The sequence below is a fragment of the Balaenoptera borealis genome (genome assembly GCF_965194805.1).
Source record: "Balaenoptera borealis genome assembly, chromosome: 1".
NCBI classification, from domain to species: Eukaryota; Metazoa; Chordata; class Mammalia; order Artiodactyla; family Balaenopteridae; genus Balaenoptera; species Balaenoptera borealis.
In genome coordinates, this window is record NC_138860.1 from 9217129 (window position 1) to 9232913 (window position 15785).

General features: G+C 34.5%; 1 protein-coding gene across 1 annotated transcript in view; it reads right to left on the bottom strand.

Moving 5' to 3' along the window:
* Positions 1-802: 802 nt before the first annotated feature.
* The window catches only part of CDC73 (cell division cycle 73), a 91010-nt gene continuing 76027 nt past the window's right edge, over positions 803-15785 (bottom strand). The window contains exons 14-17 of the mRNA XM_082394757.1: positions 14870-15031; positions 12109-12209; positions 6136-6277; positions 803-5218 (exon numbers count right to left, since the gene is read on the bottom strand). Of these exons, the coding sequence (XP_082250883.1) occupies positions 5182-5218; positions 6136-6277; positions 12109-12209; positions 14870-15031 (442 nt within the window). The 3' untranslated portion in view covers positions 803-5181. The remainder of the gene's footprint in view (positions 5219-6135; positions 6278-12108; positions 12210-14869; positions 15032-15785) is intronic.

A 15785-nucleotide genomic window follows, 5' to 3' on the forward strand; every position in this document is an offset into this window, starting at 1 on the left:
AATAATTCTATGCCTAAGGATCTACAAATAATTATGAGACAGACTCGACAACACAGCCTTCTCCAGAGCTATTTTTAATGTTTTTTTATGGTCATTTAAGAAAATTGAGAGGAAAAGTCTTCTAACCCACCATAAATGCTGATCATTATACAATCAAATATAATAGGAAAGTGTTTTAGAAAATGAGAGAAAAAAAGCTTATTTGGCAATGTGCTGTTATTTATATACTAGTACCTTTAAGCCCTAAAAAAGTTCAACATTTACAACTCAGGCTATATCTATTTTAGTTATGTGAAAGCTCACCCAAGAGCAGATGATCAAAGGAACAGAGAGCAGAATAGAATACATATTTAGTGGGCACTTATGAATTGGATGGAAATTAAGTTCAAATATGGCCCATTAAACTCTTCATTAAAGAAATGTTGCTGCAGAAGGTTCACACATTATTACTGGCACCACCAATATGCTGCTGCTGCTGCTAACGATTTGATTATGTGGGAGTAGTTTGTTTTGAAACTATTAAATGTTAAAATCAGGATGCTCAAACTGTAAAAATAATGTAATTTACCAGGATACACTCTTAATTCTATTACAAGGATATAGGAAATGTGATCATAACCAAGCTGTTAAGTTCAGCCGAGCACATAGCTTGTTATCTTTACGAAGAGCTACGAGTCTCTATATTATTTAACTCATTAACAGAAAAGGTGACTATAAATGTACTTAACTCAGTAGTTTTCAAAGTGAAATCTTATATACTGTATTTATTTCCGAAACAGAAGAATACTATGCCTGAAAAATCTGATGAATCATTTTATGTAAAGACTTTCATCATCCACATCCTACCCCACAGTAGTTTCTGTCTTCTTGGCTGAATGTGATTTTTCTGGTGGGGCACGGGGGCGGGGGGGGGGAGTTAGTATTAAAGTACCACGAAGTGTTTTATTCACAATTAAACCGGAGACTTAAAAATCCACTGGTATTAAATCAGAATGAGTACAACGCTTTATCAGGTTACACCGCCCAAATTTAAACTCTACTCAAGAACCACTTTGCTTGAGAAATAATAAAATTGGTGGCTAGACAATCACTTCTAGTGCCTACACCATGTACATGAACCGCATGACATATTAAAGCACTTTAATCAAACTCGGAGGTTAAGTAGCTTTTAGTAAATTTAAAGTGGATAGAAATGGAATTCAGTGGCAAACAAAATTCTCAGAGAGATAGGTCATTTACTTAAATCTGACATAGTATCACCCCACTTTTTGAATTTTGGCAATAAAACTGGCTTTATTTCATTAGCTTTACTCATTTAAATGGCACGCATTTATAACTCCCAAGATACTCGTATAAACACTACCTAAAATAATACATAAAAAACCAAACAGATCAATAACTTGAAAGTGTTATTAGCTATTATGCATTTACTAAATATAATTCTTTATACATCTATTATACATTTTTAATTTTTCCTTAGTTATTATTCCAACATATTAATATAGAAACCATGCTGGGGTCAATATATATCCAAATGTGGCAATGAGTTTGCCAGAACATATAGGACAGGCATTTCAAAATTATTAAATTAATGCAATTTTTAAGTCAAATTCAGTCATTTCTCCCCTTTTTATTTCTAAAGTTAATATACCATGGTTAGAGTAATCAGTTGAATATCAAATCCAAGTGAATCATAAAAGTTCAGTCACGTTAATATTAAGGCTAATGTGATTAAATTTATTTTTCATGTTTCCTTTAATTTTGACCAGCTTTTGTAATGGTTGCATTTGTAATATTATAAAATAAACTGTTGGTCTCAAAAAATTTTATAAACGAATTAGTTTGACAACTAAGACTCATATAATAGTTATCTGGGAAAGTGGCACTTTATTCCTGGCTACATATGTATATCTCATCATCACTGTTCCTACTGTTAACACCAATAAAATGAAATTGTTATGTAGTAAGAAATATGGCAACAAAATACCCCCTCCCCACCCTCCAAAAAAGAACAATGTCATCACTTTAATTTTATTAGGAGTCACAAAATTTTTTATTTAGGAAAAATATTTCCTTCAATGTTTATTAGATAATGAATCTTAAATGAATAATTTACTTTTACTTTTCTGTGTAGACCAATTAAAAAGTATGCCTCTTTCCTTTCATAAGCAAATTCTATTTGTCTAATTCTGCATGGCAGATAAGAAATTAATACTTTATTTCCTTCTACCTTAAAAATTATTAAATTTTCCTCATTATGAATTAGTTATTTCTGTATGGACTGTTGTCATGCTGCTGTTCAAAAAAAAGTTAGTAAAGGATATGGACACATGGGAAACAAACCATAAACTATAATACTAGTTTATAAGGAAATATATTAAACATTGTTTAAATATTAAACAGCAAAATATTCGTATATTAAATAAATAAGACTTGAATTTGTCTTGTGGAACTATAGGCCAATACCACCAATAATGGGGATGGTCTAGTGCAAAAGGTGGCCACAAAAGAAAAAAAACAAAAACAAAAAAAGGAGGAGACGACACAACATTTAATACTGGCATCATTTTCGTAACAAATTGAGCCAGTGATTTTAGATCCTTTCTGAACATAAAATACCTGAAGAACAACTTTTTAGCAATACTGATGAACAGGTCTCATCCCATACAAATTAAATCAGAAACAGGATTCAGGCAACGGAATTTTTTAAAGGCCCCCAAATGATTCTAACGTACAGTCAGGGTTAAGAGCTGCTGACTGAAACCCACAAGCTTCTTACTGTTGCCTGACTCAGAAAAGGTGTCCTATGAATGAAGAAAAGGCGCTTTCTTTTACTGGTGGGACAAGAGAAGGGTGTCTCCAGTTACTTATGGTTAAGTCAAACTTACTAATGCGTACTTCCTTTCCATTAAAATTATCTGCATAGGACTCTTCATTCCCTACAGGGAATTACAATTACAATTCTGTATTTTTAAACTCCAAGACCAAGTAGAGTCAAAGTACTTTTTTGTAATAAATCAATTACACTGAGAATCCATCACTCATTCGTGCACATAAATATGTACTGAATGCCTACTGTGTGCAAGGCACTGTGACAGGTGCCGCTACAGGACCTGGAGCCATGAGAGGATGAAGAGTGATGGGCTGGAAGCTTTTTTCCTTAGAATTTATGGCTATAAAATGAATTACATGGACCTAAATAAGGGAATGAAGGTCAAAAAAAAAGGAAAAGAAAAAGACAAAAAGTACATACTAAGGGTTTGATTTTCAAATACATGAAACAGCATATTTGTACTTTTCCTAATGTTATTTCCAGAGCCTCTGAATACACGTAAGGCAAATTCAAGATAGAAAAATAAACCCTGTTTAAAGCAGATGTTCCCAATTTTAACCACACTCTATAAATTTCATACATAAGTATAAATACTAAAAATCTTTATAGAAAGGTAGTTCATGTCCACTTGTAGTAGTCTTAACAAGTAATCTTACATTAAAATATTACAGATTCTAGTCCTTGACTATTTCATCACGGAGAAAGTTTATACAACACAATTTATTTTGAAAACAGATTTATATGCTGAGAAATTCTAATGTGAACAAATTTGAGTTTTCTTTTCAAGAAGAGAGGATGCAGAGAAGGGAAGAAAGGGGTGGGGGGCAGAGTCTGTTCAAACCTTATAAATATCCTAAAATCTAAAAATTTAAAACGCTGACTGCTTTCTTCCTCAAGAACCTAGTGAATTCCATATGAATAAATACTTTTTCTGTTCATTATTGGCATGGACTTTTTTGGTTACTTAAAAAATAAATACTAAGTGCTTCTCATTTTTACGACAGCATTAAATTTCAAAATGAGGCAGGTAATGTCAGCTTAACATAAGAAGGAGCTAAATGTTTACATAAAATATGTTAACCTACGAGAGATTCCTGGGGTGGGAAATGACATAAACTGAATGATCAGCAACAATTCTAGTGGCAAAAACTCTTTAGGGGAGTAAAGGTTCCAAGCTGCGTTTAAGTAATAAAAGATGGATCAAGACTCAAGAAAAATGCTCATTCGTTGTACCTTGGATGCAACACTCCGTCTAAAGTACAGAAGTAGTAAAATATTTTACTAAGTTAAAATATAGGTTTTATATTTTATACGATATTGAATACGCACATAAAAATACCAGTGTTTTTATCTTGTTTCTGTTCAGACACTTAATTAAGCAAATATGTTCTTTGGTGTCTGGGAGAGTTTATCAATATTTAAAGATAATGGAAGATAAGAACATGCCTAGAAATAGAAGACTCAAAATCCTATACCATACAAAGAATCAAAGGTGGACTTATGAGAAAAGACAGAGTTACACTGCAGTAGGACTAATACATTTCTTTCCCCCAAATCATACTCTGGCTCCCAAAATAAAAAGTACTATATAGCCTATTAGGTTTTTAATCTGTGTTTTGAGATTTTTCAAGTGGAAAGATATCACAGATAGAAATATATCACTCTAAGTTTTAAAATTACCAAAGTCAGTGAGAAGAATGTACATTCATTAAATGTATTCATTGTAAGTAAAGAAGTCTTGAAAAGCTGAACAGTTCAACCAAAGGTGATGAATTGTTCTTGATTTTTCATTATTCCTTTTTAAATAAAGAGAAAGTACAGATATAGTACACATACAGGCTGACATTTTGATTCATTCAAAATAGTCACATCCCTTTGCTTGGTTTTGGAAGTTCCAGAGACTAAAATTAATACCATTCATAACACAGTATTTTCAATAAAAGGAATTATAGAGCAATGAAAAATCAGAAGCAAGATGGCTTAGAGAGCCTTATAACCTCTACATATACACACTTTTGTAACCTGTATTTATTTTCTAAAGAAACAAATTTTAAGTAATGCTAATTTAACCAATGGAGAAAAAAATTCTATCAAAATATACAATTTCCATTACAGACTAGAAGGCTAATATTAAAAAAATAGTTGTAAGCCAAAAAGTTTGCTTATATGACAGGCGTCATCCCTTTGAAGCATAAATCATCAAATAAGGTTTTATAAAAGATCGATCTGTGACCTTCTTCATTTGTTAAGTTCTTGATAAATTCATAAAGCTTGAGTCCCAGTCTCTAGATCACGGTGTATCCATGCTTCTTAATCCAGATTTCCAGAAAAGCGGGAAAACAAGTAATTCAGAATCTCAAGTGGGATTTGTGCTTTACCATGTACCTGAAAAATAATATTATAATAGGTTATAATGATTATAAGAATTCTAGAATTTTTAGAATATTACATGTAAAAATAAGTTGACATTTTTAAAAACTTAAAATCAACAGTGGAACAGGATGTTTTGCTTTCTAAAAAACGGATACTGTAACCTTTGGGAATATAAGGATTTCTGAAGTAAGCCAGAAAAAACATTCCTCTTATTAATTTCTATAATCTAAGGGCTTCTGGCTAGATAATAAATGATTCTCTTTAATATATTATCAATTATAACTACTGGGTTAACTCAATCACCTATGACTTTGAGGAAACCCATAATATTCGGTGAGAGACCAAGAAAGTTACAGATTTTACAGAGCACCCAAAATGAGAACCACAGATTCAGTGGTATTGTGATCACGTGCTGTTGTTAAATTTCCAATTATAAAACTGATATTATTGCAAAGGTCTTTAAGAACTCAATTTATACTAGTAATTAAGATATATTCAAAAACTGAACTCCTTTCATGAGCAGCCAGGTACCCATAACTCAAGTCCAGAGTCAGAGACCTTTTGGTGCTGGCAAAAAACGAAGGGATCACTTACTTAGTCCAAGTTCCCTGGACAGACAGAAAACAAGGTTCAGAAAAGTCACACGGTTCATTAGAGCCGAATCACAAAATCAAGACTAAAATCTAGGTCTTCTGACTCAGAATTAGTGCTCTTTCTACCAAGCTGTAACCCTTTCTCCCTTTGTTCAAGTCAGTAATAACAAAGATATTTGTTAATTATCTATTTTAGATCAATAACAAATTAGGCACTGTTTTAAAGGGGAGTTGGGGGATATGGGTCACAACTTCAAGGAACTTAAAATCCAATAAGGAGGCAGGAACATTACTAAAATAAGGCAGAAGTTAAGTGCATTTTAGGATCAGGATTACCTATCCAGGGTTTCCCAGAATCGTAAGAAAACTGGTCTATCCAGATGACGTTTGTGATAGCTGAGTTCTAATACTGTTACATCCCATTTCTGAACGTTTGGATCCAGACGAACTTCATCATATTTGAGATGGAAGGCTTTAACTACAGGCGGAAGAAATAATACTCTTTATTCAAACTGCAACCAAAATTATAAAAACATTTTATAGAATAATAAAAATACCCAAACACAGACATTAATCAAAAAAACTTAAAAAAAAAAAAAGTCAACCTTTCTTCCACCAACCAAAGCTGTATTATAACCAAAGTGATCTTTGAAATAGAGGCTGAGCACTGTAGTATCTCCCAAAACGTTCAACAAAAATTTACTGAGGCTTACACATGCCACCCCCTGGGGATTGAAATAAAAAATGAGGTAAAATAAAATGCATATGATCCAGTGAAGGATAAGAAGAAGAAAAAGACTACTCACATACAGTATGATAAAGGTAGTAGAATATCATAGAAACACAAGAGAGTACCCTTCTTACCCACATCATGGGATTCAGAAAAGGCTTAGATAGGCAGGGTGGAGTAAGAATTAGGCAAAACACAGAAAAGTGATCCAGTTAACAAAAAGAACATGCTCAAAGAGAGAAAGGTTTAGTCTAGGAACTAAAGAAATTTAACAAAATTGCATCATGCAAAGTAAGGTAGAGGAAAAAAAAAATAACATAGGGAATGAATAAAAGCTAAGACCATAGAGGTTCAGAGCAGTGCCAGCCTTGTAGGCCATATTCAGGAGTTTGGACTTTTACCTAAGAGATGTAGGGAATCACTGCAGAGTGTATAGCAGAGACTGATGATACAGCATAGTAATCTAGAGGAGAAAGAGATTTGCTCTACTGGGGAGAAGATACACATACGACAAGAAAGATTCAAGAGATAATTAGCAAGTGAGAACGGAACTTGGTAAGAAATGATGAAAAAGGAAGAAGAAACAACTGGAAGGTCTCTAGAGAAGGTTATCTGGAAATAGATATTTACATGATATAAAAAGAAAGTCTAGCAAAGATCTAGAAGAGGAGGATTTCAGGCAGAGGGAACAGCTGATACAAAGGCCCTTAGATGGAAGGAAGCTTGGAATGCCCTACAAACAAGAACAAGTTTTGTAGGCAATGTCCTATATGCAGAACCTATTCAGCTATGATAAGAAATCTGAATTTTGTTTCAAATGTGATAGTAAACCACTAGATAGTTTGGAGCAAGGAGGTGAAATCATCTGATTTTCGTTTTCAAACGCTATCTCTGGTTGCTGGGGAGATTCAAGACTCTAGGACTAAACTTCCCAACAAGTGTCTGCTGCCAAACGGTAACAGGTGACCATAAACACTGACTTTGAATCTTCTTCCTTGATCATCCCGCTGGACCATCCTCACCAGTTTATTATTGTCTTTGCAATCAGTTTATCATCAGTGGAGTGTTAGTTTTACTTGTGCACATGGAAGATGTTTAGCTTTTTTTTCCATTTTCTACTTTTTTTCTAACATATAAGATATGATCATTACTATCACCATTATCATCTATTACTAGGAGTTTCTAAAGAGAAAATGATTGACTGTTAATTTTTTTAAGTAGCTAATTTATAGATTGTTTGTTCCATACTGCTTGCAGACTTACTGGCTTTTGATGTTAACTAATCAAGGTCTAATTCCTTGATGGAAATACAAAATAAACCATTTTTATTTTGTTAAAATTTTTATTTTGTCTGTTTTTGCCCCCCAAAAACACATAAACATTACTTCTAAATTATTTGCTTTCATAAATAAAGGTCTCCTCATTGAGCACATTATTTATTTTGAATTTAATTCAAATTAATCAATTTAAACCAATTCATTAAAGGGGCTATCCGTTAAGGATTCAGAAAACTCACTTTCAAAATAATTATTATTTATATGTGTAAAAAATACTTTTTAAGTTTCTTTAAACTTTTAAATTAAATGAAGTCAATATTTGAATACTCTCTATTGTGCTTACTACATGTTTCTCTTTTCTAATGTTCTCAGTATGATTTGCTTTAAAAATCATTCTTAAAAATACATGAGTTATAATTTTTAAAATGACTTATCTAAAGCCTTATATAGGGCTTCCCTGGTGGCGCAGTGGTTAAGAATCCACCTGCCAATGCAGGGGACTAAGGGTTCAAGCCCTGGTGCAGAAAGATGCCACATGCCGCGGAGCAACTAAGCCTGTGTGCCACACCTACTGATCCTGCACTCTAGAGCCCACGACTCACAACTACTGAGCCCGCGTGCCACAACTACTGAAGCTCACATGCCTAGAGCCCATGCTCCACAACAAGAGAAGCCACCTCAATGAGAAGCCCGTGCACCACAATGAAGACCCAATGCAGCCAAAATTAATTATTTAATTAAAAATAAATAAATAATAAAGCCTTATATAAAGGCCTATAATCCCCTTTACTAATTTCAATAGATTTAGTTTACACAGTATTTATTTTTCCAATAGAATACACAACTTTTTAAATTAAAACTGAATATCAGAGTCCAAAAAGGTTAAGTCACAAATGAGGAAACATAAGGTTTCTCTCATCATACAAAGTATGTTATTAGCATGAAGCAATGGTGGCAAGCAAACTTACACCAAGACACCATAAAACATTTTTTTATTTTATTTTAAGGTTTTATTTAAGCTAGTTTATCTGAAATGTATTTTACCATGTAATCAATATAAAATTATTGACAAGATTTATTTTTGTCCTGTATTAAGTCTCTGAAGTCTGGTGTATATTTTACACTGACAGAACATTTCAATTTGGACCAGCCAAATGTGGCTGGTGGCTTCTGTTTTGGGCAGTGCAGGTGTAACCAACCCCAGCCAAGAACTCAGCCGCCCGTCTAGGGAATTCCCTGGAGGAATTCCAGTAAGTCCAGTGTTTCTTACTCATAAAATACATAATTTTTAAGCCTCAGCAAAGATAGAAGAAACAAAGTTCTTTTTATAAGAAGCCAGTTATCTGGGGAAACAATGAACACTAAAGCAAAATACTTCACACAATTCAGAATTGTTCATTTTTTGCAAACTGCATGAATGTTGTCAACGCTTTTTTGCAGGAACAAAGAAAGAAAAGAAATAGAAAGGTGCTCTAGTATTTCGGTAGATAAATGATGGCATGTCAAATGACAAAGGGACAACATAATACAGAAGATTACTAAATGAAAAAGTTTTCACAACGATAACTAAAAAATGTGAAGAAATCATCATTTAAAAATCTTGATCAACAAATGCATGTAACCATTTCAAGCATAAGAAATAATATTTTGGGGACTTCCCTGGTGGCGCAGTGGTTAAGAATCCGCCTGCCAGTGCAGGGGACATGGGTTCGAGCCCTGGTCCGGAAAGATCCCTCATGCCGCGGAGCAACTAAGCCCGTGCGCCACAACTACTGAGCCTGCGCTCTAGAGCCCGCATGCCACAACTACTGAGCCCGCATGCCTAGAGCCGGTGCTCCACAACAGAAGAAGCCACCACAATGAGAAGCCCGTGCACTGCAACGAAGAGTAGCCCCCGCTCGCCACAAGAGAAAGCCCGCATGCAGCAATGAAGACTCCATGCAGCCAAAAATAAATAAAATAAATAAGTTTTTAAAAAATAATAATATTTTTTAAAAGCTATATCCAGTTACAAGCTCAAATCTATCATAATTTTGAAAAGATTTTATTTGGAAATTTTATACAATTCAATATTTAAAATCTTTTCTAAACCTTTGTATTTTCTTACTGTGCAATATGAAGAAAATATAATTTTTTTACCAAGTACCCTCAGTTTACTCCTATGCTATATAGATATAATCATTTTCTATGTGGGTTATGGGGAAAAGGTGAGGAGCTAGAAGAGTCAAGAGTTAAACGCAAGGAGACCAGCTAAAAGCTAAGAGATAACATGTTTCTAAATTTCTGGCTTAGGCAAATTACTAAAAAAAAACTGACTGAGGAAAAGAACAGCTTGGGGATGACAGAGAGTATAAGACAATAGATTCCGCTCGGAACAGGCTGGGTCCTGATACACTGATGGGACTTCACAAGGAGTCACCTGGTCATCAGTGAGACAGGCAGGCCCAGAATATCAAGCCAGAGACATAACTTTTAGAAACAGAGGACAGATGGTAACTGAAAGCTATCAGATCTCCTTGAGAGAGTATGTGTAATTAAAGGAGAAGAGAAGCGGGAACACAAATATGTCACTGAAAGCCAGAGGAAGAGTAGCTAGTGTCTGAGAAAATGTTAACAAGCCCTCAGAAAAGAACATTTAAAAAGGAGGAAATGGATCGAGAGTAAAATTCTGATAAAGAGATCAAAAGTATCCAATATTTGGGTCACTGGTGAGTCTGGCGGGAACAGTTTAGTGGGCAAGCAAGAGAGCACAACTACAGTAGCCTGAGAATCAAACAGAAAGTGAGTGAGTAGAGACCATTCTTTCAAAGGCTTGGCTGTAAAAGGAAAGGAGAGGGAGCTAGAAGAAAAGGTGAGGTAAGAGGAAAGGGTTTTGTTTCCTTTTAAGATGGAAGGGGCAAGAGTACTTTCATTGTAAATGCTGATAAGTAAAGAAGGAAGGTTGAAGAGAAAGAGAATACTTCTTGGAAGAAAATTATTATTGTTAACTTTTTAAAAAATCTCTAAGTTCCTATCTAAATTTCTGAAGACTAACAATCTGAAAAAAACAACAATGAATTTAGACAGCATTTATATCTTGAAGACATTCTAATCATTTTTTATTATAGTACTATTCAACAAGGCAAGCAAGTAGGAAGTAGGTAAAACACAACAAAATTAGTGTTCACTGACATTTTGCTTTCATTAAAACTCCCATTCTCTGTATCTCTGACTTCTATTTATCAAACCTGTGCATTACTCAGGTTTCTGAAATAACATAAAAAGCTACCATCATATTAGAATTCATTTTTAAAACTGAATGAAGGCAGGAGAATAAGCAATTAAAACCTTTCAAGCTTGGGCAGTTTCCAGCCTGGAAGAATGGTGGTACCACTAACAAAAACTAAAATTGATTTAAAAAAAAAAAAAAAAAAGCTGGGTTTCACAGTAGCATAATCTACATTCGTAATAACTAAAGTTGTTATTTCTAACAAACATACCTGTTTCATGAGGATGCTTTTTAAAAAGTAATTTTACTAATGTTACTAACTTAAATGGGTACTCAAATTAAATGATAATTAGAATATCCCTACCAATAAAAAGACAAGCTTAAATTCATCTACTTTTGGTATATCAATACATACCAAAATATGGTCAATAAAAGATATAGACACATGAAATCTATCCATTTAACAGGTATCTACCGAATGCTTCCCAACGCCATGCTCTCTTCTGTGCTGATGATACAAGAGAGAACGAGGCAGATGAGGTGCTCCCATCCTGGAACTGGCATTCTAGCCAGGGAGGACTTACCATACAGATATGAAAATAAGACCATGTCAAGCAAAAGTGAGTGTCACCACTGCAGTAACTGGGAGGAAGTAACAGCTACTTCCAGGGTGGTCGGAGAAGGGCTCCCTAAAGGAGAGAGTACTTACTTGGCTGAGACCTAAATGAACAGAAAAAGGCCAGTCGTGCAGCAACCACTCCAGATAGTGGGAGTAGCAGGCGAAAGTCAACCCCTTTAAAAACTGGCTATCAAAGTGAATAAAAGTGTAGGGACACGCAACAATATTAATGATTTATTAATGTTGAGGGATAGGCAATAATTCACTTTTAGATGTAAGTACACAGAAAATATTAATGTTCCAAAAAGGCTTTAAAATATTTCACAGGTGCTTAAAAATTAAAATACGTGGTACTTAACAGGAATCCTCTGGTGTACACATCACACGTGCAGAGCCGTGTGCTCTTAAATAAATAAATAAATAAAGCAAAAGCATTTCTGTATTAGATAAGCAGTAAAAATACAGAGACTCTTACTTTTAGCAAATATGTCGACTGGTGATCCATCAGGCAAAAGCCACGGCCAACCTTTGAACTGCCATGCAGGACCTTGCACAAAAACTGCTACAACCCGGTCCCTATAAATAGAAAAGAGGGAAGGGAAGAGTGGAGACTGAGTATCTCAGATATTCTTGGTTACTATAATCCTTATGGAAAGAGTCTCATCATTATTCCTGCAATAGTCTCCTGTCAATACTTCTGAGCGGCAAACACAGTACTGCATTACCATAACTTTTCATTACAATGTTACCATTAGAGTACATAATGATTGCTACATTTCCCATGCGTTGTTTTTTACATCTAAGTCATTTAAACATAATTACATGCACAGTCCTATACATGATCCTTTTAGCCTTTTATCTCTGCCCCTTCTATTAATTAAAGGGCCCATTTTGCTTATGCAACAGGGAACAGTAGTATATCTGTTAATTGAAAAAGTTAGTTTTAAAAGAAAATCATTTAAAATTCAAACGCATCTTGAATATTTCACTTTAATTAAAAATGTTATAAATTATAATAATTTGCTAACCATTTTATAAAGCTCAAAGGCCTTATTTTGAGTTCTTCTGATTATCTGGAAAATAATTTGAGTACAGAAATCACCTAAACTTTTAAACTTTTTCAATTGTTTTTCAACTGTTTCACTCACCCTAAATTCTCTAAGTGTTTTCTAAAGCAACTTGTTTTTCCCAGCCATTCAACTTCATTTTCCTAAAAAGCACAAATCTCTTTCTAGGCCCTCATATTTCATCAGCTTCCAAAAAATTTAATTAAATTGAGAAATTATAATAAGTACAAAAGCCGTCAACAGTTTAAGCCTACAACTAAAGAGGTGGGAACAAAATCATAACATCAACAATAATAAGTAACACTCATTAGATTTACTACGAGCATTTACTATGTGCCAGTGCTGGTCTAAGCAGTTTACTTATGTTCACACATTTAACCTTCAAAACAACCCTGTGAGGTAAACTATTATTACCCCTATTTTACAGAAATGCACAAGCCTACTAGAGAACAGTCCACTAGCCAGAAGAGAGAAGGAGGGAGGGGAGGAGTGTGGAGAAGAGAGTGGGAGAGAGGGAGGGAAATCAATGATTGATCTTGTGCACTGGTTATGCTATTGTCCTGTATGGGGGCTAAGAAATCACATGAATAGCCAACTCAGTGTTACAATGGAAACAGTTTTGACCTTACAACTCCCTGAAAGGGTCCTGGGAATGCTCAGAGGTCCACAGACCACACTTTGATAATCACTGCATTAGATGGAGACTCTGTACATCCAACAGAATATTAAGCCAAAGTTACCTTCTATTCAAGTTAAAGACTTACAGCAGTGATCAAAGTTACTATGAAAAACCACAGCTTAAAATTCTTAACCTGCTCAAAATCTCTAAGGCTAAAATTGAATCTTAAATAAAAAATTTCCTCCTTCATGGGATATATGCTCCATACTGCCTAAACCATCTTTGGTAATGGAGCACACTATTAAATGGCCTCTTAATTTTATGATGTAGCTTGCACCATACAATAGTTGAAGGTCCAAGGTACCTGCCAAAGTAAAGAGGATTTGCTAGACAGAGGTCCCCTAGATCCTACTGTGTCTCACAGGGTTAGCAGGGGAGCAGGATAATAAAAATACTATTCCCAGTGAACTCCTGAAATGACAATTAACAGAGAACAGAAGAAGAAGAAAGGTAAGGAAAATATTATTCCTAGGTTATGACACCAATGGCTAGGACCAAGCTAACACACACAAAGCAGTATAACATAAGCACAGTGATGGCACTTGTACACACTGTGTGTATTATTGTTTTCTGTAAATAACTGCAAACATATAAATGATGTAACCTTCTACTTCCTATAAGTTTTAAACTTGATATATGAAATTCTCATCTTACACTTCATATATAACTCTAAGTATTTCTGTTAGGTACTAAAAGAGAATTCTAATACAAGAACCCTTGATTCTTTAGTAAATTTTTAACATACTAATATTCTCAATGGCTTCACCTCCTAACATCTGAAGACTAACGAGTCAAAGGTACATTTCAGCTAATGCGTCAACGTGTTACACTATATCAGAGATGCACACTTAGACTTTGTATTTTTACTCTGGCTTAGATTAATTAAATAATTTAAGGTAATTCATGTATCTGAATTTATACGCACTTTATAAACATTGGGTTGGCCAAAAAGTTCGTTCGGGTTTTCCGTACCATCTTACGGGAAAACCCGAACGAACTTTTTGGCCAATCCAAACACTTAATATTTTATTAAAGGACATTTTAATGCAATAAAAGAGCTGAACCGGGGTGATGTTACTATTTTCGTTAAATTATTTCCTTACAATAAAAGTAACAATGCTTTCACTTATCACTTCTAACCAAAAAATTTGAATTCTCCAAATCAAACATCTAAAACATAGGCCCTCTAAAACAACATGTCTATTTGAAAATTTTGTTCTAAAAGCTGATCCAGAATAAATGGACAAGTGGAAAGAATTTTTACTCTCCAAGTTTTCCAGAAGTTTGTGTTTCTTCTTATAAGTAAAATAAAGTTTAGACATCCAAAATATATTACTTAGGTATTACCAGAATGTTAACATTACTGATGACCAAATTAGACATTAACACAGGTTTCAAGGATAGGTTCTATCTAGAGCTCATGATGAAATTTGATACTCGTTTATTACACAAAAAATTAATGACTGTGTGAAAAATACAGATTAATTTACCAGTCTTGAGGCATTAGTTTAAGGGGCTGGTCTACTACTCTGTAAGGAACTGTGACACTAATTGCAGTGCCCCCTGGTTGCATCTGGTCTTTTCTTCTCTGTATTAGAGTTTCATTTTCTCGTTGGCAGCCTTGCTTCTTCTTTTCATCTGATGGGACAAACCTTTCAAAAAACAGAAATGATTCCACAGGAATCGTTAAAAAGAAAAGAAATAGTATTTTGAAATGATTTTTTAAATAATGATATTTTCAAACCAAAAACATTATTTTTTGAAATAAACCCACTCTGCATGTACAGATCATAATGCTTGAAGAGTATGGGTCTTTACTTCCCATGCCAAGTAGAACTCAAGCTCACTTAGGCCAGAAGTCAGTATGTGTGTGTGTCAGTCTCACACACAGACACCCAATTTATATTCCTTCATCTAGCATTTAGTATTCCTCAAGATTATATAAACAACCACACTAATCCTTGATTTCTCAACGCTAGTAAGAGGGAAGTTTTACTATGAATCAAAGGTCACTTGAAATGGAGCCGACGTGGCTAGCTAGGTGACTCAGTCTACCCAGGAGCGCCAGCAAACACCCCTTTCCACATGGTAACCACCACTCCCATCAGGATACAGCACATGTGCAACAGACCAGAAAAGTTTCCTCCTGTACCTTTCAGTAAATTCCCATCCTCCTCCCCCAACAGGCAACCATACAATTCTGCTTTCCATCACCATAGACGAGTTTTGCCTGTCCTACGAATTCATATATGCGGAATCGTACAGGATTGTACTCTTCTTTGCCCGGCTTCTTTCATTCAATTTAATGTTTCTGATATTCATCCATGCTGAGGGGTATATTGGTAGTGAACTACCAATGAATTCTTTTTTACTGCTGAATAAATTTCTATTGTATGAATATGCCAC